Source organism: Saccopteryx bilineata, chromosome 1 (assembly GCF_036850765.1).
Source record: "Saccopteryx bilineata isolate mSacBil1 chromosome 1, mSacBil1_pri_phased_curated, whole genome shotgun sequence".
NCBI lineage: Eukaryota > Metazoa > Chordata > Mammalia > Chiroptera > Emballonuridae > Saccopteryx > Saccopteryx bilineata.
The window spans coordinates 96,820,604-96,846,042 of record NC_089490.1 but is presented as its reverse complement, the minus strand read 5'-3'; the positions used below and the strand labels follow the sequence as shown (position 1 = coordinate 96,846,042).

Here is a 25,439-nt window from a genome sequence, read left to right as displayed (position 1 = left end):
AGCGTTCTCAGTGAAAGAGGAAGTGAGGATAAGGAAGAGGATGTCTTCTTCTCCAATTACTCTATGTTTTGGTATCAGGGCACAAGCCATAACTTTTTATTTCTGAACTACCACTTAGCACATGGAGGGAACTTTGTAAATGATGATTAACTGATTGGTGATAGTCCTTTCTCAGAGTAAGTCCTAATTTATATTTTATTCATTGTTTACCTATAACACCCCCTGGACACCTGCAGTCACCATACCACCTACCTTACCTATCCACTGCCTGGAAAATTGTGACCTCCCTACCTTTCTGTTTCCATCTGTAGAAAACCCAGTCATCCTTCTTGGCTCACTTTAAATGGCACCTCAACAGTTAACTCTTCTCAGTCCACCAAAATAAAGAAAAAGTGTTCACTAATTTGGCATTGGGGGTTGCTTCTGGAGAATGTTGGCTTTTCAAGTACATCTGTGTAATTGCCCATTTAAATCTCAGTGCCTTCCTGCCTCTGTATCCCTCTTAACACTTTGCTGCAAACCAAGGGAAGAGAAAAAGCTCAGTACAAACTTGTCAACTACTGGTTTAGCAAGATTTGATACGGACGTGCACAGAAAAACAAGCTCTGAACCGACTATCTTCCTCAATACAGTGGAACTCTTCTGACACATTCAGGCAGCCCAGACAACAAGATTAGAACGCAATATCTCTCCACCTCACTTTTCTTATCTCTCCCTTGTCATCACATGTGAAACTCACAAAAGAACATCTGAGCAGAGAGAAAATTTGGAAACGGGGATTAGATGATCTCCATGGCATGAGCTAAAACGTGTGTGTGGGGAGTGGGGGTGGGAGGACGCCTGAAGAAAAAGCGCTCATTCCACACTCAAATTGATGAGTGTCAGGTGAAGTCAGCTGGCTCCCAGATCAGAGGTCGGGAAGAGGGCAAAGGGCACCCCAGACCCGAACTCCCTCTCTGCTGATCTTATCTGGGCAGCCAGAGCCCATTGCAGGTGCTGCAGCCCCTGGCTAAGAGCATGTGCCGGTGCACTGTAGAGCAGAAAACACTGGATGTGTGGTCCAGCCGGCGAGCTCCCCACTTACTCTAATGAGGTACGTCTGGCACCTCATCTGTAAAACAGAGATGATAACTGCTATCATCGCATCCAGACAGGCGTGGAGGGACAGCTTCCATGATCTGGTGACCAGGCTTTCCAACAAGAGCCTTTATCCTAAGTATATTCCAAACAAATACCCAGAACTATTGTAATCAGCTCTCCCAAGACTTCAGCATCCTGAATCCACGGACTGTGAATGTCGGAGAGACCTGAAAAGTTCATCTGGACCCATGTTCTTATTGTAGATGAAACTTGTTTCATTTTGAGCTCTCAGGTCATGTGTTGGGCCATCTGCATCTCTGCCTGGGGGACTCTGTGACACCAGGAAAGGCTTACACGACGACTCTCGGGCCACCTGAGATAAATGGCCCAAGCTTGACTCCAGACTTCAGCAAGCCTGGGAACGAGACCCTGGTATGATGGAGTTGGACCCTCATCCAGGCATTAAAGTTTCATGTATCCCATAGGTTGCAGAATTCTGAAGTCAAGCTTATTTCTTCTCTCGCTCCCTTTTCTTCTTCTACCGTTCCATCCTCCCTGTCTCCCCTACAAAAGAGTAGGCTTCTTTCATGGAGCAAAGTCAGAAGGGGTATGGCTGACCAGAGAGCCCACACCACTTCAGTACATTTCTTTGCTGGCTGGGTCTTAGAAACACCCACCATGGGGTGGGAGTGGAGAATGTGGGGATATTGCTGGATGTTTGCAATATAGCCTCACCCCACTGGCCCTTGGAAGGGCTCAAGCCACCAGTCTGCCCAGACTTCACTGGAGGAGGGAGCTGAGAGTCCCTGTCCTCTCCCATTGTCGACACCATCCGTCTTTCTGGCAGCAGTATGGCATGAGACTGGGCTGGGGGACGGAGACAGCCTCCAACCCTGATGTTCAGGCTCCATGGACTGCGCTGGTAGAAGGAGCAAGAGGACTGCCATGAGGACTCCGAAGAGGAAGGGGTCAGCTGGGGCAGGGAGCAGGAGGCGTGGTGGACGGAGAGCTGGAAGACCAGGGCGGGGACTGAAGGGTCCAGGGAGCCGAGCCCTGGAGCCCGAGGCTGTTGCAGGTGGGTAAGAGCCTCAGCTTCAGAACCAAATACAGATAGGAAGAAGGCCAGGCTTCATGACTTCCGGCTTTTGACAAGACATTTACAGCCTCAAGCTCTTCATCTGTAAAATGGCAACCAGGAAATCCACCTCATAGTATTGTTATCAGGATCAAATGAAATCATGTCCATAAAAAGCACTTGACTTTGTGCCCAGCGCATAGCGAGCTCACACACAGGAAACTCTCGCCTCCTGAGGCCTCTTGAGCCATACCTAGAGTCTCTCCATCACTCTTAGTCTGGCATCCAAGGCTGGTTATAATCTGGCTCCTTCTTGTAAAAGCAGCCTCACCTTCCCTAATGCTTCTGTGGCATTTACTCTGAACTTCAAGCTAGACCTTCTTTATCCTCCTTTTAAGGGCCAAGCAGAACATTTAGGAGGATGGGGGCGGGGAGTACTAATTGCCTATGCAAAATCCATTTTCCTCTTTTCCCTCACTAACAGAACCCTGATTTTACTGGGAGATGAGACAAGGTGCCCGGCAAAGAAAACTACATTTCCCAGGCTCCCTTTCAGATAGGGTGACTTCATGACTGAGTCCTGGGCAATAATGTATAAACAGAAGTTATCGGGTGGAACTTCCAGAAAGCTCCTAAAGAGGAAAGAAGGATAGCTTAACTGGCAGTCGTTTATTTCCTCTTCTTTGCTCTTTCTTTTTCCCTAGAATAAAGTGATGCTGGAGCAGAGGCCCCCATGCTGCTCTGAGGTGGCCCCGAGATCTTCAGCACCCAGCTCTCCACCTGCAGTGGAGTCTTGCATTCGCTCTGGGCACCTCCCCGCCTTGCCCTTCCGCACACAGTGAGGAGAACACCCTTCCAGACCACTTTGCAGATATTCAGGACCCCGGAATTTTCCAACTAAATGGCCCAAGCCCACTCCTAGGGCTGTCTGCCTTCTTTCCTGTGTCTGTCCTCCCAAGAGTGGCCCAGGTCACCAGTGTGTGCTTAGTTCTGGGGTGTTCAGGGACAGCGTCTGTGAGGAAGTCGTATCTGAGCTGGAACCTGAGTAAAGTCAGGGAACAAGCGATGTGAGAATCTCAGGCAAAGGGGTCTCAAGTGCAGAGGCCTTAGGTGAGGAAGCATGAGTGTGTTTATGGAAACTGTGAGGCCAACCCCCACCCCACCCGTAGGAAGTTGGCACTGCAGCACTGACCTCACGATCCGCTCCTCCCCGTTCCTACCAGAGCCACCCCCAGCCACTGGGGCATACTTCCTGTTGTCTATGAAATTCCATTTCTAAGAAACAATTTGAATCAGATACATTCTGAATTTAAGTTCTACGTAACTGGCCTTTGACCTCTCACCATTCTTACCCGTACCAAGGCTATAACGACACTGGCCTTCTGGCTGGACCTTTGTCCATAGGCAATATGGTGTCAGAAGGCTGGTCTGTATTATCTGTTCCAGTTGCCATTCTCTCTTTTCTGGAACATAGTTTCCTTTCATCTTGGCCTAATTTACTCCAGGCCCGGAGCTCATTTGCCCATTCGGTCTTTGGCATACCAGTCTGGGATGAGTTTGACATGGTTCCTGGCCTAGGGGCAGGAGGATGAGTGAGGTGACCTCCGGAGGAATCCACAAGCCACGGGAATCATCAGTGTGTCTCTGAGTCACGTCACCACCAACCAGACCAGAGTTTGGCACATTTTAGCATCTTGGAGTCCTTTCTCGGCAGGAGGGAGACAGGGGATGGAAACAAATTAAGTGTAGGCAGGGAAAATAGTGTGAGTGCTGTCATCTCTCTCCTGAAAAAAGATTTATTGCATTGAGAAGATAGCAGGTGTTCATTAAAAGGGGCTTTTTGGTATTTAAATCCATTATATAGTGTTGAGGAAAGATAAGTTGCCTTGAGTGCAGATGCATCTCAGTCACATAACTGCCCTTGGAAAGGACCCCAATTGGCTCAAAATTATTCATTATAACGCAATAGAGACAAAGGATCTCTAGGGCTTTGGGGATGTGATGAGGGGCCGGCTGTGATTAATACATTTCCTTGGGATCGGATTAGAAATGATAATTACCTCTTCCTTTAGGAAGAGACTGGGATTTGGGGAGGCTGGGGAGGGGAAGAAAGGGGGAGGACAGGAGAAAATTGGGACATGCAAACCTTTGCCTCTGCTACAGTCTCTTCAGGAAATCTGGAAGGTCCAGACGTTTTTGACAAGATTTCCATCGAAAAGCCAACCTCACAGATGCCAAAGGATTTTTTCCCACCTTGGATCTCACTTATTATGTTCTGGAATCAAGGCAAAGGTAAGCGGCTTCTCTGCTTGGCCTGTTTCTTTTGGAATGAATTCTGGGCAAATTCCTCCCGGTTTTGTTTATGTTGGCTGCCGGCAGTGACTTAAGAGCCTTGAGACAAGAGGAAGCAACCTCTACTCAGAGGCTCTGAGCAAATTCTGATAATTCAAAGCTACTGAAGGGGAGTTTCTGAGTGCGGTAGGATGGAGGGAAATGAGAGTTCACGAGACACATGAGAGTTCATTAGGCATCCAGGGATTGGTATTTTTTGCAGAAATATTTAAACGTTTTGCAGCTGGTACAGCCTGGATGGCTACTGATTACAGGATCCTGAGGTCCCCTGCTGTGACATGTCGCTCCTTTATAACTTCCATGGTCACAAAGAGGACCAGGGGGCCTCCATGGAGTAGCTGGCATGGCCTGGGAGTACACTGGGGAATTGGGGGGGGGGGTGACTATTTATAATCTAATACAAAGTTATTTTAATATTTTAGTCCTCAGTATGGCCCTACTGGTATGTCAGTGAAATATCAGCTCTGGTTCTCTAATATAGCTGTAGGGTGAGGCAGTGAGGCATAGAAAGAGGAAGGCAGAGGGTGGTCATTGGTGCTTCCCAATAAGTTACTGGCCCTCCTCTTAAGTACTCAATGGGGATTCCAGCCCACACTGCTTCTCACCTGCCTTCCTTAGCTTCTGCTTTCGTTCCTTGCAGATATCAGCCTTTACTGAGTACAGACTATGTGCCAGAGACTGTACTAGGCTTTGAGTCCTAAAGATAATTAACATGAGCCCATTTTCCTTATGAGACATCAAGCCCGTGAGTGAGCCATACAACCTTTGCATGGGGTGAGTGCTCTAGCGTGATGCCTGCAGATTCACGGGCACAGTTGTAGTTTGGAAATAAAAGAGTGAGGAGCTGGGGGTGGGAGAGGGCTGGGTCTATGAAATACAGTATAAAGAACAGACTGGCTTTTTGGGGTGTGTAGCCCTGGTGGGAACCAAGGGCCAGGTGTTAAGATCATGGGTTATCCAGCAGCTAATAAGAAATGAACATTCCAGATGTTAGCAAAAGCCCAGGAAAGGAAGGCAAGAATGTATAATATAAGAGATAACAATAGATGGGTTTGGCCAAAGTCGAGAGTTTATATAACTAAAATCATGGTTGGGATGGGGGGCGCGATGGCAGGCTGGCATCAAGGAAAAGGAAGTAACATGGCTCTGAGACTGACCCAGATTTTACTTCTGGCTCATGAGTGTAATGTTTAAGTGGCCTTGAGTGAGTTAGAGAATGTCTTGGAGTACCAGGTTTTCAACCATTAAATGGGGTTATTGTTATGGGTCATTATGAGGATTACAGATAATCACTATGATGTGCTTTGTTCATAACAGGCCCCAGTGAGTGACTGTTAGATCTGTACTCGTTCATCCCTCTCACTCTCCCTACATCCCTTCTAATCCCAGACCTACGCTTCATGTGCAGCTCCGGAAGTAATTGGGAAAGCATGATGAAGGGAGTCGGTGAAACTCTGTGCCTGATCCCAGTGGGCATGACCACAGTGGATTGGGAGTCTCCCCACCTGCCCTAAGAAACATCCGGGAGGGCATGCTCAGGGACAGGAGAGAGGCTGACATAAGCTACGGGAGGAGTCCTGGGCATGAGAATAAGGGATAGGCTCAGATCTCCAGCCAAGTGGGGATGGGGCCGGTGAGGAAAGGGGTCAGGCCAGGGCTGGGTACCACCTAACACACGGGCAGTGTGGAAGGTTAGGCAGCTGGGAGCCATGGCCAGCCTGGAGTTAGGATCATGTCACTCAAGGGGTCCAGTTAGCTCTTCAGTGAAGTGATGCAGCCTCTGATGTTTTAATAATTTAACTAATTGATAATCCTTTCGTTATCATCATCTGTCACATTTGGCATATACTTTCTTATCTCTGTCTCCCTCTCTAGTAGTTTAACTATCTTGTATGTTATGAAAGCAATTTCAAATCTCTTTTGAAAGTGGGTGATAGATAAAGAAACAGAGATATCCTCTGTTTTTAAAAATCTTCACCAGTGAGGCATGCTTTTATCTGACCCCGTGCTTTCCCAACCACGTACTGCTGTCCACATCCCCCACCAATAAGGGGCAAATAAATGCCTACTTAGTTATCTTTCCAATAGAAACTCTCATCTGAGTTGGTGCTTTTCAGTGTGCATCTGATTTTCATTTCTGACCTCACCGGAAATAGATTTGAGATGGCAAACTGTTACCAATAGATGGATGACACTTCTCAGAAAGCCTAGTCTTGGTTGCCAGCTCTTAGAAGTCCTTTGACATTTTCTGACTTAGGGATCCTGGAGTGTAATTGCCTCCATGTGGCATCCCAAACAGGCGGGAGTACAACCAGAGTCACCATCTTGGATTCTAGATGAGCGGTGACACTATGAAGTAATCATCCAAAGATCAGTGGACAAGCCAGTTTTCTTCTGAGGAAATTTCAGTCTTGATGATGAAGCATTTCAATCTAAAGTCTCTCCTGCTCCCACAATAAACTCTCTTTTCTTTGGCAGACATTTATAAGGAACCACTCAAGGAAACCACAAAAACCATGAAAAATTAGTTTAGATTAATGCATTTTCTGAAAATCATGGTCTAGAGACTGAAACTTATACTTGGGCATCACTTGATATGTTTTTAATGGAGTTGGTGCAATGTTTTTATAAAACCGCGACATACTTACTCGACGTCAAAGCAAGGAAGGCATTTGTTTTAAAAAGCCAAGGCAAGTTAACAGAAGTGTGTGTGGAGGGAGGGAAAGACAATAATTCTATAGTGAATCCTGGACAGTGACATCTTATTTGAGGTCCTCCCCCATAGTTTACTTGTCTGGAAACAGCAGTCTGAAATGGAATTCAGCAAACGTGCTGATGTCAAGAATACTAACCAGGCAGGGCTGGGTGCTCTGCAAGCCCTCCATTTCCGGGCATCTGTGCCCCTCTCTGGAAATGGCCCCACCTGGACTTTAGATTTAATCCAGGTTTGGCTACAAATGCCTCTACCCATGGGTCTCATACTGGATCTCCATTTCTTTTAGCCACTGATGATCATGTTCATCTTCTTAGAAATGTATGTGTTCATTGTAACATCACTCTCGCACATCAGCCTTGTGCTCTGTGGCTTACCCAGGACAACCCAGAGGAGGAAGCGGGGCAGGGCAGGTCATTTCCATGCTTCAGGCAGAGAAATCAGCTCAGAAGCTATGGAGCTTGTCCCACTGGGAGAGCGGACACTAGAACTCAAGTCCGGCTCCAAAATGAAGTGCATTTCCATTAGAGTAAGTTCCCACAGCACCATATCTAAGACTGTCTCCGCAATGTCTTTATGCAAACCTGGGACTGCTGAGAAACGTATCCTTTCTTTTCCTCCAATGAGCAGCAACAAAGAGCACAGGCTCTGGGGAGGCTGACTAATTTCACTCCAGCTTGGCAGCGTCCTCGCTTCGGACTCGTGAGCAGAGGCAGAGCTTCTTTGAGCCTCAAGGGCTTTACCTGTGTGTGATGCAATGTTAGCACCTTCTGCCGTCACCCGCACGCCATCTCTGCCGAGTCAGATGAAAGGCTCTGGGTTCAAGGAAGGCTGACACAGAGGTTTCTTACTATGGAATGAAGGGACTGCCCAGGTTGGAGAGAGAATGTACGCTTCCACAGCTTGAGTGGCAAACCCTTACATTCAGGTTGGTTTAGAAGGGAGAAAATGGGCTGATTCTTCTCAACATTCTGAGACTTTCAACTCATAGTCCAAAATAGGCAGCCATTAAGAGTAGATCGATGTGGCAGGAAAGACCACTGGGGCCTCAGAGATGATGTCCCTGTGTGGAAGGAGAGTCTAGGCTGGTGAATCTGGCTTAATACAAATATCTCAGAGTTCCTAGGTAAGGGCTGGATTTTGCTCATATGTGGTGAGGCTGAAAGACCTTGGAGACCTTTGGGGACGCAGCCCCTGCAGCACGATGGGGAGATAAAACAGTGGGCAATAAATCTAAGCAATAAAAAAAAAGAATCAAAAGAGACAGGTGGAGTACAGTGAAGTCAGGGGCTGGCAGTTAAGAAAACCACGTCTGAAGTGAATAAGGCAGAGAAAATTTTCTAAGATCATAGTAGAAATGAGGCTGGTGTTGAAGAGGCCTATTTTAAGGGGTCTCATCTGTTTCTCAACTAGCAGCCTCGCTCAAACCAAGCGGTTATGATTCTGACACATACTCTGAAGAATTTCATGCAGGCCAACCAGAGTCCGTCATGCTGGCAGCGTAGGAGCAGGTTATGATGTGGGACCCATGTCAAAAGCCTGCCTCTATTCCTTAGGGTGTGTGGCGTCATTCTTCTGAGGAAGACCTCCTTCCTGGCTTGAAGCCCCAGTCCTGCACTCCTTGCTCTGTTAGGCCAACAGGAAGTGAGCAAAAGGTGGGGCAATAAAACAGGACAGTTCCCGAACTTATATGGAGAGCTGTGTTTTTTAATTGCCATCGAACTTTCACCTTGCATTTCTTTTCTGCAGGAAAAGCTGCATGAGACGTGGGAAGGTCAGAAGAGTAAGTAGGTTTCGCTGTGACTGGGTGAGAGTCCTGTGAGAGTGTCTTCTGGAGGGATGTGGTTTCAGGGGGTACTGCCATTCACTGCCCTGGGAGAAGAATGGGAAGGGGAGCAGGAGGCTAAACGGATATGCAAATAGGCATTCTGAGGAAACCTCCGCTTTGTTTTCCAGAATGTGTGGCTAAACCTTGAAGGGTGGGTTCTGCTCTCTGGCGCCCTCTGCTGCGGCCGAGCAGATCAGATGCTACTGTGGGCGGGGGCAAGAGTGGAAATTCAAATACTTAACATGGCTAGAGTTGGGTGAGGATTCTCCAGACACAGGTGCCCAGGGCCTGACTTGCGAATGGTGAGTAGAATGGTCGAGTGAAAGATAAGACTGAGCCATCAACACTGAGTCATACTCTTCAATCTTGCCAGGCTGTGGTGAACCTGTAGAATTGTACATGTCAGGACAGGAATGGAAGTTAGCACCTGACAAGTTCAACCTCTTCATTTTCTAGCAAGGAATGGGTCTTGGTAAATATGTGCTTCGGGTAAAGGTAAGGCACGCAGTGGCACGGGCAGTTCAGAAGAGTAGCGTTATGAGGGGTTAGGGGAAATCACCTGTCTTTCAGATTATCCAGGAAAGATTTGTATAAGTGAGAGCTTAGAAACTGCTGGAATTATGTACTGGAGGTTGTACAGTAAGTCTCCACTTCGGTAGGTTCTGGGATATGACTTTTAAGTGAAATGAGATATAGTGAAATCAATTCTAAGCTAAATGATATAAATACGAGTATGTTTGGAATATTTCTAGTCACAAAAATATCACCGAACTTCTAAATAAAGACCCAAATACTTCTAATATTAAACATTGAAATAAAGGTCAGCTATACATTTAAGAAAGATGAATAATAGCAAGTCAGATCATTCTTTGCCACCTCACTGATTCCAGTTCAGGGTCACGAGTGGCAGGAGCCTATCCTGGCAGCCCAGTGCACAAGGCAGGCGCCCACCCTGCACAGGATGGACTCCCATCCGCAGGGCCACTCACACACCCCCTGCTCACTCAGACTGGAGCAACTTAAATACACCAGTTAACCTAACAAGCACATCTTCAGGATGTGGGAGGAAATCAGAGTTTCCAGAGAAAACCGGCACAGACATGGGGAGAAGATACAGACTTCACACAGACAGCGGCCCCAGGTGGGAATCAATGTCTTTTCTCTCATCAACATTATAACAAAGTGATATTGGATGAATGACATTATTTGAGGACCTGCTGTCCACTTAAAACAATTCTGACAGGGTCTCACCTGCAGCTGGGGAATGAGCACTTAATTCCTGAAGGAAACTTGGTGGCGTTTTTAACACCAACTTGCTAAAAAATATATATATTTTTTTCCCCTGAAGGTGAACTCTAGCCAACTAAGGGATGACTATGACGATATAAAAAGACAAGAGTGTTCTTCTAGTTTATTTTTGACTCCCACCCTGCTGAGATGGTTGCCTGGGGGTGGGGGCAAATCACAAAGTTCCTAGTTACTTGTGGTGGGAGAGGAAGAAAGCTGTGTGGAAACCTGAACAGAGTCAGATAAAATCTCCCTTCACCTAGACCTCCCCAGTGTGGCTTGGTCTGCCCTGGTCCCTAGGGTGTGAGCTATGGCCTTCACGGGCTTCCACACCCAATCTGCATTCCATTAGCAAGATGAATGGAGTACAGTGAAAAGGAAGCAAAACATCCGTCTATACAATGACAATAAAATGGAACCCTTTCCCTACTTCTAATCCCCTTTACATCACTCTACTTTTTCCCCCATAGCACTTACCACCTTCTAACACATTGTACAGTTTACTTTTATTGTTTAGCACGTGGTTTCTGATTCACCCACAAGAACACAAGCTCCCTGGGGGCCGGAGTCTTTGTCATAGGAGAGTGAGGTAGCTCACATGCCTACTGACACACAGTAGGTGTTTATTATGTAATTTGGAGAGGATGGACCTAAATTTATGGGATAAAAGGGCTGATGAGAAAAAACGGTAAGATAGCATATACCACATGATTGTAATGAAAAGTATAGATGTGTTTGAGAGGGCAGGAGAGTCTGGAAGAGAACACAGCAATTGTCAATGTTGATGATAGATTTTGGGATTGTGGATGATTTTACTTCTTCATTGTTTTTTAGATTCTCTAACTCTTTCTTAGTGTGCAAGTTTTACTTCTAGCCTCATGTCAAAATGTTCAATTTAAAAAAGAAGAAGGAAAAGAGGTGGGGTCTCGAACCAGCCGTGGGCAGCCAATGGGCTTGGCTGTGGTTCAGTCACTGCACAGTGGGTGCCCTGTGGTGGAGGCACCTCCTGACTGGGGACCGTCACGGGTTCCTGGAGACACCAACCTGCCCACAATGGTGGGAGTCACCAGGGATATTCTCCTTTTTATGGGCCTGGAATCTCCATGTCATTAATGGCCCTTGAAGTGAAATTTTTCCTACTGCTGGCCACTTTAGTCTCCACAGATTAGCAGAAGCCTGTTGCACAGGAATGGGATGTTTTTATACTACTATAGTTTGAATCTAGGCTCAAGTAGCCAGTGTGAACATTAAGGTATGACATAATTAACATTTATTACGGGATTTCATGTGTATGAGTGGCCTGGAACATGAGTGTCCGTTGTTCTTACGAACAGCTGTATCTAAGTCCTGGTATCCTTTTAAAAGAAGGGCCCCCTTTTCAGAGCAAGGGCTGGTGGCAGTGAGATCCTGCATGTGGCCAGGAGGAAATAAGCAGCCAAGGGGAGCAGCAGCAATGGGCAGCCAAGCACCCACAGGTCCCTGCATCGCCAGATCCGTTGACATATCAGAACAGCAGCTCTCGTTTCTCCCCTGGAGCGTGGGCTTCCTTGCAGCTTCCATCCAGGCATTGAGCTGGACCTGTCAGACTGACCTACAAAACTGGGCCAAGTCCAGAGGAAGAGGACTGTGCAGCTGGTTTCTGGGCAGCAGGTGGACTTGTACAAGAAAGGTCATGAATGATGTTTGGCCCTTGGTTCCAACTATTCTTGAAAATCTTACCACAAAGCCCTGGGAGGCTGCTACCAATCGATGATGTTTTTGCAAGATCGTCTTGGGTTTCAAGTGAATTTGCATAGAAAACAGTAAGTCCTTCACCTCCTGTATTCTCACACTTCCTGTCACTCTTACTCCTTTTGTTTCTCCAAAACTATCTAAAATAGTATATATTCATCAGATATTGCCTGTTTCTCCCCATGACATAAGCTCCATGAAGCAGGGACTCTTTTGTTTTGTGTATCTCTAGTCTGAGAATAATTCCTGGCGCATAGTAGGTACTCAACAAATATTGATTGGAAGGAGGGATGGGGAGAAAGAGGGAGAGAGAACCAAAGACAAGGAGAAGCATCTGTATAAAGAATATTTTGATTTATTTTATTATTTGAAATCTGAATCTGCATAAAATGACGGTTAGTTGCATTTAGCTCAAAGCATCCCCATGACATGACTGAAGATAGGCCCGGGTTTGAAACTTTGCAACTCACCATCAGCTCCAGTGGCCTCAGTAATCAGCCCTGTAACTTAATTTGCACCCACTGAAGCTATGACAGCCCCAGCTGCAAGTGACTCAGGACTTGTTCTCAGGGTGGTGGTGGGAAGGGGAGTGGTGGTCACTTAGGATGGGTACTAGAACAGGGCCCTGCCTCTGCTTCTGTCACAGCCTGCAGCCATCTGACATGAGAGGGCCCCTGAGGAAACAGGGGAAGCTCATGGTGCTGTCCTTGAACCCCAATGTTTTCCCTTGAGTCTACCTGCCTGTGCGCATTGGGCAAAGAAATACATGAACAGGAGTTTGCAGTATAGAAAGAAAAATACAGTTTAATATTGAATTGGCCACACGGAGGTGGGGAGCTTAGGCTCTAAAGCAACCAAACTCTCCAACAGAGTATAGCTTACAGATTACATAGGGCAAGTCACAAGACACCGTGGGTCAGGGGTTCAGGGTCGTGCTGGAAGCTGATTGCTCCGAGGTGAAGTAAAGGTAATGAATCATTTCTTCAGGTCCTGAGGACAGTTCCGAGTTCTCTTCTAGTGTCCTTCTGTCCAGTCTCATGGGAAAGTAGCCTGAGGGTCATTCCACTGTAGGACTCAGAAACTGAAATATAACTTAGGTGAAGATGTTATCTTTAGCCCGCCGAAGTTCCGGACCTGGTGACCATTATTAGTCAGGTCCTGGCTACTGTCTTCTGCTGCCTCGGGTTGCTGATTATGGGCAGAGTGTGGGGGGAAGGCCTCTGAGGGGTACGTATATACAGAGAGAAGGATATTATTTCTAGAGAGCTGGGACTTAAAGCTAAATGTAATCAAAATCATAAGGACCCTTGGTTTCAGTGCCTGGGAATCCTGGGGTAGAGACTCAATTTTTTCACTGATACACTCAAAACGGCACCCATCCCCCAAAAGCCTCCTGCTCACATTAGGACCTAAAAGAAACTTGAGCTTAAAGTTTCTAAAAAGCAGCATAATTTCTCTTCCTTCCTGAGCTCATTCTCTATCTCACACACACACACACACACACACACACACACACACACACACACACGCACACACACACCCCTTTTCAAGGCTCCCTCAGGCCAGATCCCGGCAATCCCTGTGCGCCTGCGCGTGGCCTCACACTACTCCCCTCGCGCCGGCTGCCTGCTCACACGCTGGTGTGCTGGGAACCTGAGGACGCGAGGCTGCCTGGCTGGCTCTGGCTGGAGGGGGCCGAGCTCGCCGCCCGGCTCCTTCTGCTCTGAAGCCCCCCTCCCTGGCTGCTGGGGGCTGGCTCATCTATCAGCTTGAGCTTCTCATGTTCCTCTTTCAGGAAGAAGTCCACCAACAAGCTCTTCTCTTTCTTGATCTGGTCACTGATGTCCGTGGGGATATCTGGGATCATCCAGTCCACAAGGACGCTCAGGAACATCACTAGGTTCTGTCGAAAGTGAGGGACAGGGGTTGAGAGGGGAGGCTTGGCCTGGGAACACTAGTGTAACAGTGTCCACCCAACCCCTGCCTATCTGGGTGCCGGTCTCAGCAGCAGGGGCCCAGCGCGCAGCAGGGAAGAGCACAGGCCAGAGAGCAGATGCCTCTGTGTTATTCTGGCTCCCCTACTTACTAGTGGGCGATCTTAGCCATTGAGCATAATTGTCCCATGTTGTCCCTATGTAGAAAGAAAGTGGAACAGCAACAGCACCTACCTCCGGGAGTTGTGTGAGGATTAAATGAGTCCACCCCTCACACACAGCAGGGCTCCACAACCGTTAGCCATTGCTCCTTCCCCTCCCCCCACCCAGCTCACGTGTCCTGCTCGGGCTTCCTGGCCTCAAAGGCTCCAGACTCCCTGCCCCAGACCTCCGGGGAAATGGCCATGAGGCGCAATGGCCTCTTCGGCGCTTTCCCTGGACCAGTTGCTTCTCTCTCCTTGTACCTGGTCCTCTGTCCTCCGTATCAGAGATGGACCTTTGCTTTCTGCCCTGAGTCCTAGCCTCAGCCGATCCCACCCACCACTCACAGTCACGCATCCTGCTCTCCATTCCACTCCAGCCACGGGCATCTGGGAGCCCCTGCCTCTTTTGTGCACTCTTGTAGTTGGCTTCCTCCTTCTGTCTGCTAAGCCACACCCCCTCGGTTGTAAATACAGGTAGGATAAGACTGCGTTTCTCAGGGAGTATTCTCTGTTCAAGTGGGTGAATATAACAGTGCCATCATGGCCCAATAAACGTTTGCTACTTTAATAATCTGGTTTTCATCCATTCCCCAACAACGCCCTACCCAGTGCACTCCCTTCAATTGTGTTCTGTGCCTGACAGTGATGTGTTTATGTGTCTCCCCTTCTCTGAGACAGAGGACAGTGACAAAGCCCAGGAGGAGACGACAGAGCACTGCTGTCTTCCATGCTCTCAGCCTCTTCCCAGCTTGACCTTAAACCCTCTGTGATCTTAGGAGCCCAGGGGAAGACTTTGGGAACCAGCTGCTGCTTCCAGAAGCTCCTGGCTGCCTTGGGTACTCCAGAGCTCCTTTGAGTTACACCAACTCACAAGGTGAGTGAATGTCACACGTGACATATGGTAAAGTGCCACGACTCCTGCGGCTGGGGCAGCAGGGGGATGTCTGAGCAACTTTTCAAATATATCGCCCCATCTCTCCAGAGGAAGAATGGCTGTCTTCTTTAGGTGAAAGACTAGCTGGTGGGCTTCTCCACTTCCTGGGCTGGGGGTCAGGGGCAGGATACTTTAGAGCTCTCCAGAGATGTGCATTCAGGGAATACAAAAGCCTGAGGGAGTCCACGAGAAAAGGATCTGGGCTTGCGCTCCGGCCTGGCTGAAAGACGGGCAGGACCCCGCGTGGCAAGGGGGGCCTCGTGCTCAGAGAATCTCGGTGGTGCAACTGGAGCTGCTGCTATTGTTGGAGATAGTAATCACTGGGTTCAGGTTTGCTATTCATCCAGGGATGGCGGGATGACGGGATGGCTCTGGTGGCCCTTCTACCAGATGTCTCAGGGGCTAACACAGCACAAATAAAGGAGGGAGCCAGCCAGCCGAGAGGGCCAGGAGAAAGGTTCAGGTGGCACTGTTTGTCTGCATTCGAGTCGAGACTCTGGTTTCCGCCGTTCTTCCCGCTTCCCTTTGTTGTCTTAGGTTGAAACGGGAACTTATCTCCACTCTGCAACTTACTCCACATCTGTTTTGTAACCTTACTCTGTGTTTTTAGTCTCATTCTGCAAATCCGCCAATTCACGGAAGCCCAGGGACAGGAGCACTCACTCCGCCTGCTGTAGGCTAAGGCCCCTGTGTCATACTATGCCATGAAAACCTGGAGATGACAGGCGGGCAAAGAGGCATGGCTGCTTTTATTCCTGAAGCTTGAATTCTAAGTGGCAATTACTCATTTGAGTAACTCACCTGGAAGATTATGACAAAAGCCAGACGGGCAGACAGGATAGACCAGTACTGTTTGGAGAACTCATATGGGTTTGGGGCCCAAGGCGGCTCTCGGTAATCCTTAAACCTGTCCAAAGAGAAATGTGGTGTTAAGGTTGAGACGAGATGGAGGAGATGGGGTACAACTATTGGGAAAACCTCAGGGGTCAAAGCAGCAGGTAAGCCCTTGGCTTTCTGACTTGGTTACTAGGGGGTAGGAGGAAGGAATCCATGGCTCAACCAACAGGTGTCCGTGGAATAAAAAGACCAAAGTCTAAAAAAGTCAAGGTCAGACTAGAAATGTCTTTTTCCCAAAAGCTTCCTCTGGTGTCTGGATTCTCCTTCCAGGGGAGTTCAGAAATCATGAGAGGACCCCAGGACAGTGAATCCACCTTGGTTTCCACTAGCTTATGGCTCTGAAGGGGGAAATGAGACCCCCAAACCCTGATCTCATACAGTTCTTTGCAACCCGTGGACTCAGTAAAGACACAGGTACCAGCAGACAATCTCGGGCTTCATGCCCAGGCATTTGCTTTGGGACTATGGCCTTGAGAAGGGCCGGCCTCCCTTGGTGACTGCATTCTTGTACCCAAAGGAAAGTGATTGTGACTAAGCTGAAGGCTGAGTGATTTAGTGGGCAAGGGCTGATGGTAATAGTCACTGTTGGTCAGTATCATCCTCTTTCATTGGCCATCTTTATAAGTGGTCCATGTAGCTTAAGAAACAAAATGTCAGTGGCCTAACATGAACTCATGCCTCTTTTTCAGACCCATGGAGAGGTCCAGGGCTGTTCTTCACCATTGCTATTTTTTTTACCAGCATCCTGGGATACCATATGTTAAAAATGGCTCATTTTCTCAGACTCACTTTTTCTAAGCCTGGGAAAATGACAAAAATCACTACCAGAAGAATTATGTGTTCCAGGCTGGTGCTTTATCCACTGCGCCACCACAGGTCAGGCTTAGAAGAATTATGAACCTTCAAAAAACTGTTTCCTCCGTGGAAGTCAACAAAGCTTTGATGCTCAGTAAAATCAAAGCAAGCGCTAAGCTGGAGGAAGAGGTGGGCAGCATTGAGTCATAATGCAAGGTGCCTGTCGAGTGGGGACTCTGTCTGAGGAGGGAAATGGGCAGTATGTGTCCATCCCCGAGGAAGGGACCTTCTGGAAGTTTTCTCATTTAATCTTCACAACAGCATCCTCAGGCAGGCATCGGAATCTCCACGTAACACAGGTCATAACTGAGGCTCAGAGAAGTTCAAGTACTTGACGAAGGTCTCATGGCCAGCAAGAGGTGGAGTCAAGACAAGAATCCAAGTCCAACCCTGGAGCATGGAAGCTGCCAGTTCGATTCCTTAGTCAGGGCACAAACAGGAGGAGCTTGATGTTCCTGTCTCTGTTCCTGACTCTCTGTCCCTCAAAAATAAATAAATAAATAAATAAATAAATAAATAAATGGAAAAAATAATCCAAGTCTGGCTGAATTCAGGCTTTTCTGCTATCTTCATAGAGTACCCTTCCACCAGCAGCAGTGGGGGTAGGGAACTCAGAACGGGGTGCTCTCTGTAGCTTCCCCTACCCTGAATAAACCAGCTGTTCTGAAAGATGCATGTCAAAGCATGGTGACTTCTAATCACCCAAGGAGAGATGAGGGAAGAAGAGAGAGAGAAAAAAAAAAACAAAACCCTGAAAAAATATGCACACGAAAAGGTAGAAAAAAGCCTAGTAACAGAGTCAGCGATGGAAAGAGACAAACTGAGAAGTGGACACTGAGCATTCGACGAAGGCTGGGCAAGAGGCCAGGAGCTGCCCCCTCCCCACTCATCTCCCCTTCTCCCAACAGCTGATCACAGCTGTTGCAGGCCTGGTTTGACATTTGGATGAAAAGCAAAGCTGACTGCAGCCCAACAAAACACCACGGCATTCATCACATCCATCCGTGGCTGAGGACAGAAACACGGCCAGCTCCAATTATGCTTGCTAATGGGAGAAAGTGAGAGCGTGGCTAAAGGAATAAGGACATCTTGGGGTGGGAAAAACTCAGGCTCCCCAGCCTCCTGCTGCCGCCCAAAGGACCCCATGGCAGAATGGAATTGATCCTACATTTTCCTCTCAAGACCTCTGAAGAGGGGTGTTACACACACACACCCACTCCTTACCACAGGGAAATACTTCCCCAGGTCTAGCCCGATCCTTCTTTCTGCAGTCAGAGTCTGTTTCTCTTGTTCTCTAGCTCCATCTATGAAGGAACAGATGTTCACTGACCTCAGTATGAGAGTCACTGCTCACCCTGCCTTTTTCCAGTCTGGAAAGAATCCATAAATAATCGAATTCTGGTCCCACCTCTGCTACTAACTCACCACAGCTTTTGAAAATGTCACTTTGCCCTCCCTGAGTGTCCAAAACATGTTTTGAATCTAACAGGCATATTCATATAATCAAGGATCTGGGGAAAGATTAGATATGTCCAGAAAGCTCTACTTGAAATACACCTAGACCAGTGAGCTAAGGGAGCTCTGTTAGGAACAACAGGACAAGCTATCCATGGAAAAGAACAATATGCGATTTAATAAATTATACATCTGTTCACATTTCTCTTCCCAAAGCTAACTTTTTAAAAACTGACTTACAGTAGTAAGAAATACAGTTTGAACCAATGCACACATAAATATGCCACTGAAATGAAAATTACACATACTTACTCTTGCTGTGTGCAATAATGCACTGATATTTTTCTATTCTGCTCTGTTCTGTTCCGTTCCGTTCCATTCCATTCCATTCAAATTTGTTCCATCCTATCTTATCCTATTCTATTCTTTAAAATGATGATGATGACCCACTAAATTGATTTCATAACTCAATAATGAACCATGACTCATAAAACTGATTCTAGTAAGCTTCTACCACCAAGTAAACAACTAATCGTTATTTAGATTCTAATATACATGCAGATTTCATAATTTAAAAATAACTTTTTCCTAAGATGTTAAGCTTATCAAATGTTGTGACTAAGTAACAAGAAGGCACTAATTAAACAAGAGATAATTAGCTTTAAGACTGGAAATGTCCACAAAGAACAAAATGGTTAACAGACTTAATTGTGTCCACTATGGTGACAGTTAAATGTTTTGTCTGTTTCGCTTCTAAGCCCATGGCACAGAATTGGCAAAAGCTTGGGCTTTGCAGTCAGGTGTCTTGATGTCATCTCTACCACTTCAGTTCGATACCCTCTGTGAAGTGACCTAACTAACACTCTGATGGCCAAGACTGTCTATGAAATGGGCTTCAATTTTCTCCTTCTCACAGAGTTGTAATGAAGATGAAATGTCAGAGAAGGGCACTCAGCACTCCACCTGATCTGTCAGAAATATACACCCAGTAAACAGTAGTTATTCTTTCTCCTTGACTGAAAGGAACTTATGAAAGACACCCTTTATGTTAAAAGAGGACAGAGCACATACACCTTTGCTACCAGTTCCTCCTGGCTTTCTAGGAGGATGTCTGAATACTCAAGCACAGATGCTCCAAGTTTCCCATGACACTGCTATGAATCAAAGAGTCAGCCAACGCTACAACTGCAAGGGGCTTCTCTCAGGATCTATGTCCATGATAATGTAGGCTAGCCTCAGGCTGCTGGGAATTAACTTCTGCTCCATTCCCATCAGCTCAAGTGCTTTCTGAAATCAGACCCTTTCCCCTGGTTTAGGGAGCTTGGTTCTCCTATAGTCCCATTGGACAGCCAAGCACTGGGTGACCCATATCTGGTCGCTTCCTGCATCCGCTGCCTGGGATTTAAGCCCAGGGATATAATTTTAGGAACTGTAGATCTCACCCTCACCCCTCCAGTCCTCCTTTATTTTCTCTGAGACTTAACATTAATTTTGAGTTCTCTTTAGTTTTTTAATAAGAAGTTTAGTTTGTTTGTTTTTAATAAGAAGAGCCTTTCAAATGAAACAACTATAGTGTCTAAAAAAGCAAGTGAATGCTCAGAGTGGTTATGTCACTAATATAAGTAATCCTGAGGAAGTTGTTTCACTGGGTCCTCAGCCTTCTAATCCACAAAGTGAAGCTAAGACGTGTGTCTCAGAGTACACAAATGGCATGCTCTCCAGCTCTTGTCATACCACGAATAAACAAATACATGTGTATATGTGTGTTCATTGAACATTAAAGAAAGACAGGGAGAACTAAATGAGATAACACATGTGAATGCAATTTCTGGAGACTTCCACTAAACATGGACACAATGGTTTCTTCTGGGGGAAAATCACTGGGGTTGGGGTTGAGAAGAGAGTCTTCTCCTTATATTTATATGAAAATATAATATAATTGGTAAGTATAAATATAATTAAATAAATAACATTAATTATATATAAGTTATATATGTATTATATATGCTACATGCATATAACATACATACATGTATGTATACACACAGAAATTACATATATATACATACTTGCAGAATTAGAAGGTGGAGAAGAGAGTTTCATACTTTTATAATAAAATTAAGTTCATAATTTCAAAAGAAGAATATAATTAGTAGCAATATTCAGTTGATGCAAACACATTTTTATACTAAACTTTCAGGAGCAAAATTTTAGTGTTAACTGAGACAGACTCACATAGAGTAAGTGAAACTGGTACAAAAATCAACATTATATTTTAGCTTTAAGATTACTTTACCTAAATCTAACACTAAGAAAAATTGCATTGACTGAGTGGAATTTATGTATTACTTAAAGATATAAGGTTCCCATGAACTCAAAATATATTACATTATTATGAAACAAACCTATGAAACAATACTTTAAAAGTTCTGTGAGTCATTTTATGTGAATGCATGGAACAATGTCTAAGAAAGAATCACACAAATGTATCGCCTTGGTCACTGTTGGGAGGATGCCTGGATCAGGCAAGGGTTATGGTGGAGGTGGCACAGAGTCAGAGAGATTGCCTGTAACATTTAGAATTATTACAGGAATCGGTTAATATGTTGCATGTCTCACTCAACTATTATTTTTTAAGGCAGAAAAGAATCTTTGAAGATTATTTATTCTAAGTCCTCATTTTCACAGATGAGGAAACTGAGATGTGGAGAGAAAAGAAAGACTCCTGGCTCCAATGTCCCCCTCCCATCCTTATTTGCAGTGATGACCAGTGACAGTGACATCTGCCACACTGCATCACAATACTGAATCTCTGTGGGCAGGAAGGGTGCCTAAATAACACACCAACAACCAGTCATCAACAACCAGTAATTTTTTTTAAATGAGGTTTCAGTACATTTCGAATCAGTTAGTAAATGCACTTCTCAACTTCAAGCAGTGGTATGTAAAAAATGTCTTAATAGTCCCAGTGGAAATTAATGTTATATTAATGCTGAACACAATTACGTACAATATTTTCATGCCATCTGAGCTACTTAAAACTGCCTTCTGAAATTGGCCTTTAACAAGGGAAAACAGTACAGCCAATTAGGAACTAATGAGAACCATGTCAAAGATCACGAGAGGCAAACCCCAGAAAAGCTGACTTTTACCTCTGGTTTCAGCAAGAAGCAGATGAGAGGCAGCCATGGGCTGGAGCAGGGGGGAAATTCACCTCTTCCAAGACTTTTATGGGACCTCGGGACATGAAAAGACTTGGCCATGCGGAAAAACCCCACCAGAGCCACCCAAGAATGCCGTTTCTTCAGGCTCAGCACCTCCAAACTGACCATTGGGTTGACCAGGCCGGGTCGGCGCCTCCAGCTTGGGGACCCAGAACCCCCTCCAGGCCCTGCCCTGCTGATCTCTCTGCTCCCTTCCAGCTGAGCCAGGAGCCCAAGCCATCACTCATCCTCCAGGACACAGTGGTCCTTCGATCTTGTCAAATGGCCACTAATCATGCCTGCAGGTTGACGTCACAGGACTGAGAAGCCCTGCCAGAGCAGTTAGATGGCTGAGGCCAACGCTGCTCCAAAAATGCTGGGAATGCATCTCAAATGAGCAGCCGGAGACTTGCCTTAACTTTTATTGCTATTTTTAAGATACCTCTTCCCTGGCAAAGCTAAGTTGGAGCCAGAGACCTGTTTTATTTGACCACATTTATCTTCAGAGGTCACTGAAAGCTAAGAATAAGAAGGGTCACTGAGTTCCCAACTCTATTTGCCAGAAAATCAGGGCCAACTTCATTTCCTACCATGGAAGTGGTTTTAAATGCTGGCTTTGGGGCTAGCTACAGAATGGTCTCTGTTTCTCAAGATATCTCTCTCTCTCTCTCTCTCTCTCTCTCTCTATCTCTCATGGAATCCCTCCACATTCCCAATCTTCTTCTGTCTCTGTCTCTCCCTCTCTATACTTTATTTCTATTTCTTTGTCACTGATAATTCCTAGCTTACAAAGACATCAGTAGGTTGTGCCTCAACTTTCTAAATCTCCAAAGAATTTGATGACCCAGACAAGTTCAGACAACATGCATTGATTAGGACCCATCTGAGTAGAGGTTTCTATCAACAACTCCTATCCACCTAGGAAAGGTAGCCTGCAAAATACACCTATTTGATAGGGTCTGTCCAGATCAGGGGTCCCCAAACTACGGCCCGCGGGCACATGTGGCCCTCTGAGGCCACTTATCCGGCCCCCGCCGCACTTCCAGAAGGGGCACCTCTTTCATTGGTGGTCAGTGAGAGGAGCACATTGACCATCTCATTAGCCAAAAGCAGGCCCATAGTTCCCATTGAAATATTGGTCAGTTTGTTTATTTAAATTTACTTGTTCTTTATTTTAAATATTGTATTTGTCCCCATTTTGTTTTTTTACTTTAAAATAAGATATGTGCAGTGTGCATAGGGATTTGTTCATAGTTTTTTTTTATAGTCTGGCCCTCCAACAGTCTGAGGGACAGTTAACTGGCCCACTGTGTAAAAAGTTTGGGGACCCCTGGTCTAGATGATATGTGACCCTGTTCTCTAGACTTCTGCACAGGCTTTTTTTTTCTTTTTAAAGAGAGAGAGAGAGAGAGTCAGAAAGAGGGACAGATAGGAAGGGAGAGAGATGAGAAGCATCAATTCTTTTTGCAGCTCCTTAGTTGTTCATCGGTTGTGTTCTCATATATGCCTTGACTGGGAGGCTATAGCAGAGTGAGTGAGCCCTTGCTCAAGCCAGCGACCTTGAGCTTCAAGCCAGCGACCTTTGGGCTCAAGCCAGTGACCATGGGATCATGTCTATGATCCCATGCTCAAGCCAGATGAACCCACACTCAAGCCGGCAACCTCTGGGTCTCAAACCTGGGTCCTCCGCATCCCAGTCTGACGCTCTATCCACTGTGCCACTGCCTAGTCAGGCTGCACACACTTTATTTTTAATGTAACCCACTGGTCTTCACATTGTGGTCAGAAGAAACACCAAGGAAAAGTTTGAGCTCATCACTGTTCCCTCAAATCCCCTCAGTGATTCCGTACTGTCCTAAGAGGTGTCCTCATACCTGCGAATGAACAGCATGCTCTCCTTGGTCTGGCTTCTGTGCCTTCTCCCAGTCTCCTCTCTCATAGCTGACCTCTCACTCCAGCCCCAACCACTGAGCACAAACTTGCCCCTCTACCAGAAAGACACTCCTGCCCTTGGACTTCCCTCTCCCACTGGACACCCACTTTACCTTCCAGCATTGGTCTTCCCACCCCACTCACTGCCCAGGCCAGCTGGGAGTGTAAATGAGAGGTTTCAACAATATGATTTCTCTGGTCATTCTGTACTACTCATTCTTTAGGTCCCACCTCCTTATGGCTTCCCCCGACACTTAAGTCTGACAAGGCACATGGCTTATGTCCTTGGGGCTCTCAGAGCTCTTTATGATGACATTATTGTAAATGATTAAAGCTATATTTAATTGCTTGTTCATTTACTCATGTCCTCTATCTGGACTCTCGAAGGAGGCACTGTGTCTTATTCCCTATCATATAACCATTGCCAAGCTTATACTAAGGTCTCAAAGCCAGTCGCATTAGTGAACCTATAATTCTCACTGGTACTGAACAAGGAAAACAATAATCAGATGCTCCAAAAATCATTTTGGTTTGATTCTGGAATGATCTATTATCTGTGAATAAATTTTCTTGACAGAAATGTAGAATGTACTTCCTATGCATGCATCCATAATAATTCTGTCACTCAGTCCATTTTTCAAATGGGCCATAGATAAGCCACAATCTGATCTATTTGCATGGAAACAATGGAGAAAAGTGTTACCAGGATTTTATAACTGGCCGGAAAATTCAGTGATACAAGAAAGCGCAATCTGATCCATGTGTCCTAATAGCTGACGTCCCGGGCCTGTTTGTTTTAGCTGAGTGGTATCCATTCACCTTGAGGAGTTTTAACAAGATGATTTCCTTCTCACAAGGGAACTACCTCCAACTCAGAGGTCATGTGCTTCAGAGGTGATTTCACCCCTAAACTGCACCCCAATGGCCCAAAGGCCTTGGACCACATCACATTTCTTTGTCATAGTGATTGGTTCTGGGGAGGGCATGCATACTGATTCTTGTCAATGAGCTGCAATGACACTTTTGCTGGGGTCACTGGGAAAGGGGTATGGGCTTTTATCCTGCTGGCTCTAGCTGCTAGCAGTCATACAGATCTTCAAATTTTTGTCAACATCAATTGGAAGACTTGGAAGATAAAGATTTGGTTGGAGCAGACTTGATTGAATCAAACTTTTCCTAAAATTAGGCCTTTCCTCATGCTGAAAGTATTTAAAATCCCTTTGTGTCTAAGGTAGTTTAGGCCACTGATACATCTATTGTAGAAAGCATATTCAGTTGTGTTACTGGGTGACCTGATAGCCAGGGGCAAGATCAGAGCATCTCACTGCTCTGGACACACATGTGCTTCTAGACTAACTGATAAAGCAGACACTGTTAACCTTGCCTCCCCACACGTAGGTCAGTGGTGTTGTTCCCCCACTGCACACAGGGGTGGAGGCTTGTGTTCTTGGATAGATATGAACTTTAGTTCAGGACCTGTCACTAGAAATCACTGTAATCTTGGAGAGCTCTTCAACTTTCTGAGCCTCGGTTTCTTTATATGTAGAAGGAGGAGTTTTAACAAGATGATTTCTCTGGTACCTTTCAGTTACAAAAATGAGTATATAATTCTCACTTTTCAGTGCTCACTTATTTAATGTCAACCCAAAAACTGATTCCATGGGCTGTGCTGGAACAGATCTAGATGCTACCAGATAAGGCTGAGAGCTGGTACAGACCCTCCCTGAGCAGTAGAATTATGTCTATTGGATCCACAGACCAAAATCCAGCACCATGGACAGTCTGGCACTTCAGACACACAGAGGACTGGACCCTGGGAGTTCATACTCTGGTAGCAGAACTGCCTGCATATGACCTTAGTCTAACAGCTAGTCTTCACAACACCAGATGTGAAAATTCCTGAAACACTGAGGCTGATTGTTATCTACTGTATTGATAAATTTACTCATCTATCCTTAGA

General features: G+C 46.1%; 1 protein-coding gene across 3 annotated transcripts in view; it reads right to left on the bottom strand.

Moving 5' to 3' along the window:
- Positions 1-12,510: 12,510 nt before the first annotated feature.
- Positions 12,511-25,439, bottom strand: part of ANO2 (anoctamin 2) — a 348,314-nt gene continuing 335,385 nt past the window's right edge. The window contains exons 24-25 of one of the 3 annotated variants that reach the window (XM_066261651.1): positions 15,939-16,044; positions 12,511-13,969 (exon numbers count right to left, since the gene is read on the bottom strand). In XM_066261651.1, coding sequence (XP_066117748.1) covers positions 13,697-13,969; positions 15,939-16,044 — 379 coding nt within the window. In that variant the 3' untranslated portion in view covers positions 12,511-13,696. The remainder of the gene's footprint in view (positions 13,970-15,938; positions 16,045-25,439) is intronic. The other 2 variants (XM_066261659.1, XM_066261667.1) reach the window with 2 other exon arrangements.